This window comes from Etheostoma spectabile, chromosome 15 (genome assembly GCF_008692095.1).
Source record: "Etheostoma spectabile isolate EspeVRDwgs_2016 chromosome 15, UIUC_Espe_1.0, whole genome shotgun sequence".
Taxonomy (NCBI): domain Eukaryota; kingdom Metazoa; phylum Chordata; class Actinopteri; order Perciformes; family Percidae; genus Etheostoma; species Etheostoma spectabile.
Window position 1 is genome coordinate 32,123,967 of NC_045747.1, and position 4,169 is coordinate 32,128,135.

Below are 4,169 nucleotides of genomic sequence, written 5' to 3' on the forward strand. Positions count from 1 at the left end.
GTGAAATGTACTATAACCAGCATGCACAACATTTGCTTGCTTCCTTCCTTAAATATGAGCCATAACTGACACCTGTTTCTTCACAGAGTCAATCACCTCACTAACTGAACACAACACTGCTATTTTGAACATGACCCTATTACACAGAATGAGCAGCATGCATATCATGACTGTTGGGTCTGTTAGTTTTCTATGACTCTACAACACTTACTAGTAAATTATTTGCCATGTAGAAATATCGCTTCTACCAAATATGATTTATGAGCTTGGTGATGTTGGACTGCTATTAATTTGAACACAACTGGAGCTAGCTAGCTTGGTTGGCAGAACAAGACATTTTTAGTTGATCAAAATGTTGCAATTAACTTTGAAGTGAAAACCCACAGTGAGAGGGTGGTGGTTAGCATTGCTAAGCTTCTGTCCTGATTGACAGGTTGGCATGTAACTAGGCTCCTAAAGCATCCCCTGCCTTATATTCTATTGTAAAATAAATGGGACCATAATTTATTAAATGAACATCCTGCTGTATTGAAGAATGCTTGAAACCTTGCAATTGAAACCATTAACTTATTACTGAGCTAATCAAGTGAGAAGTAGGGTCATTTTCCCATAGACTTCTATGGAAACAGACTTATTAGTGGAGTCACCTCATAATGGAAGATAAATGCAGGTTTAAAGCTGCAGTAGGGAGTTCTGAGAAAACGTGGACTTAGCCTAAAAATTTGAAACAGCACACCTTACAGGTCCCTCCCCTTGCTCTCTGCTGCCCACAGCTCCTCCCCCACAGCGGGGCCTGCCGTGAACGCGCAGGCTAGTACAGTGCCACCGATGCTTCCACTCCCATGGACAATACAGGGGATTTAATCTGAGAGGTAGTATAGCTTATGTAAACAATTTGCTTATATAATATTTATATTTTTGTAAATTTTTTTCAATAAAAGGGTTTAAATGATTTTCATGTAATCGCTCTTTGTGAGAACAAAGTAGCACGTTACAGTACATTACTGAATTACCTTTTGGATCAATTTAAAACCGTAAACTTCAGTAGGAATGATGAATGACTGAGGAAGCTCATGAGCCAAGGAATATAACATCTTAGAAATATGTAGTTTTTATAGAATATGGGTAAAATAAATCACTTTTTTTGCAAAGTACTCCTGCACAAGGAAATACTGAACATTTTGATTTGGACTGAAAGCCGATTCCTTCACGTGCCTGTGTCCGGGGCCATGTCTGACCTGTTGAAGGAGCACAAAGAATTTGTGTCAGACTTTGATTTACAAATTACACCCTGAGGGAGAAACATGTTAAAAAATCAAAAGTAGAAGTCTGCCTTGCCAAACGTTGACAGGGACAGCGCACATTAAAGTAGTTTAACCTACTACATTTATTGTGATCGACAAACAACCTTTTGGCTTGCTAATGTAGGCATCGAAATATTATATTACTTATACTGAGGGTGGGGAGTTAGCAGGTAAAGTTAATCTTCACCTGCTACACATTTCTGCCGTGCCACAAGCTACGAGTAAACTGAGATTTGCGCTATCCACCAGTGTCACGAAAGTGTACTGTAAACCATCGATATCTTAGTTGTTAGTTCTTAAAAAATGAAACAAATCCAGCAGGGATACTTACATTACAAGCAGAAATGTGGCTAACGCTAGCTCAGAATCCGTGTTGAATCCTTCCAGTAGGCGTAGCTCCCTCCACCTTTGAAAAGCCACTTCGATGTTGACCCTCGTTTATTCGGCTCGGTTTAATTCTTTCTTTTTAGCTCGCTTTTCGTCATCGGTCTTCTTCTGTTAGCCCGTCTGTGTTTTCCGAGCAGGTGTCACTCGAGAAATTGGCAGTTTTCCGAAAAGTTGTTCCTCCGCGATTAGCACAGCTGCAGTGCACTAGCACTTGAGCTCGAACGGCGGGTACGCGCTGTGCGGGGGAGGGTATGAGCGCGCGTACACGAGTGATTGACACTGCTAGACAGCCTCCCCTCGCTCTGATTGCTGTTTTCTGACCGGGGCGGTGTATTTTCTGCAAGTGGCAGCAGAGCAGCACAGGGGGAGCAGCAGAGCTTGATTTTTTCACAGATTATCTGTCTCAGTTCGCTGTCAGGACCATAGTGACAGTTTTACAATATTTAAAATACATTTTTACAAAAGTTACCTACTGAAGCTTTAAGGCACTTCCACATTGTTTAACTTTATCAGACTTGGAAGCTTTGTCCATTATTTTTTACAGTAATTATTAGCAAACATGTCACATTTATGTAGTCTACAGCTAGTTACGCTCCCTCCAAGTGGCTACAAATAAATAAATGCAGGTTTAAAAGGAAGTACATCAGAAGTTTTAGGCACTGTCTCACTAATTCAGACCTCATGTCTTCCTTCCAAGATACTCTTCACTAATGTTCCTGTGTCTTTAGACAAGTGTCCACCTTCAAGCAGAAGATAGCAGGGAAGTCCCCCCCGACTGAGAAGTTTGCCATCCGTAAAGCCAGACGCTACAAGGCTCGCTGCCCAATCAGGCTACCAGTGCCGGTGCTGGTAAAGCTTCACACACAAACACACACACACGCACAAAGTCAAATATGACTGACTAACAGGCCCTTCTAACAACATTCACTGTTTCATTATAGGAGATGATGTACATGTGGAACGGTTTCAGCATGATCAGCAAACGGCCAGAGCTGACTGAAGGCATGATGCAGACTTTGGTGGATGCAGAACGCACCCTGCTGGAGTCTCCTGGTAATAGCACTTTTCTCAAACCAAAACAAACCCCACATCCGGGATTTCACTCTTTTCGGATGGCTGTTAAAACAACGACTAAAACAACTTTTGAATGTACACATGTTCCACCAAAACAAGTTCCTTCCCGAGAAAATTTTGCAGCGTCGCCGTGGCTCTGCCCGGTGCTTAGCGCCGCCCAGCACAATTGTGATTGGTTTAAAGAAATGCCAATAACCTACAGCAGGGTTTCCTCCAATCCCGGAATACTGTGTGGACTAGCCCGACCCTCCTCCACAGCGCTGTGGAGGAAGATCTAGCAAAGCAAGACAACCACCATATAACTGTAGACAAAACAAGATAACTTGACACTCTCCTCTACAGAAAACGAGTATTCGTTGGATGACCGGTGTCTGATCCACCTGCTCAAGGGTCTGTGTTTGAAGAACCAGGGTCTCCTCCAGGCTGCTGAGGAAAGCTTCAACAAAGTGTTTTCCAGGTAACTTCCAGTGGATTTTATTTCAAGTAATTCCATGGTTTGTAGACATGGCATGCACATCAACAAACCATTTATCTTCTGTGAACAGAGACGCATCAGTGTGTGCGCACTGCATGTTAAAAACCTGGATGCAAGTTAAGACCACTTTACTTTGAAATATTAGTAGGCTATGGCATTTTCCCAATAAGAAACAAAAGTAACAGGCCCAAAGTCATCCTGAAAAGGACTTTTAAATTTAGTTTGCTTATCTTGTGTCAAAATCCTAACTGAAGATTTTCCCGCCATTTAAGTAAACACTGAAATGGATATACTGCCAAAGCACTGTTTGCTTAGTTTCCTCTCAGCTCACCCATCAGGTCATACAGTGAATGTTTACATAGCACTGAAGAATGACAACCAGTCTTGTTGAAGTCCCCCTGATAATGACTACGTGTACATGCACATATTCTTCCGGTTTTTGCCCTTATCCAGACAAAATATAACTGAAATGTAAAGAAATCCTGTTACTTGGCTGCTGTTACATAGTCTCAATTTAGTACCAAAAATTGAATTCAAAATTGAAAAAACTTCTTTAAAAAGCCAATTCGTATTCCATTAAGTTAGAAAACAAAACACAGGAATAAGAATCCGATAGTGACATCCGGAATATGTAATTATTTATCTTACTCATCATTACATTTGTCTTGTCTGCCTGTTCACTTCCACAATGTGTCACATCCACACACACCTTTTTATAGTTCTCCGTTGATAAGCTTGCCTAAATCCCCAGGCAAAAAAACAAGAGTGGGAAACTCCTTGTCTTGCCAGCCTGCCAGCCTGCCAGCAGTTAACCAGACAGAGCACTTCGTTAATAATAGCCAGCCATCTTTGTTTATAGGGCCTTGTTCCCAGACGACCAAGCTCTACTAATTGGTCAATTTCCAGTTCTAGGACTGATACCTCCATGA

General features: G+C 41.7%; 1 protein-coding gene across 3 annotated transcripts in view; it reads left to right on the top strand.

Annotated features, from left to right (window-relative positions):
* The window catches only part of zgc:158403 (tetratricopeptide repeat protein 39A), a 27,518-nt gene that overhangs the window by 10,849 nt on the left and 12,500 nt on the right, over positions 1 to 4,169 (top strand). For all 3 annotated transcript variants that reach the window (XR_004335402.1, XM_032538000.1, XM_032538001.1), the window contains exons 14-16: positions 2,420 to 2,540; positions 2,633 to 2,744; positions 3,108 to 3,222. Coding sequence is in view for 2 of the 3 variants with exons in the window: in XM_032538000.1 (XP_032393891.1) it covers positions 2,420 to 2,540; positions 2,633 to 2,744; positions 3,108 to 3,222 (348 nt within the window). In the remaining variant the exon portion in view is untranslated. The remainder of the gene's footprint in view (positions 1 to 2,419; positions 2,541 to 2,632; positions 2,745 to 3,107; positions 3,223 to 4,169) is intronic.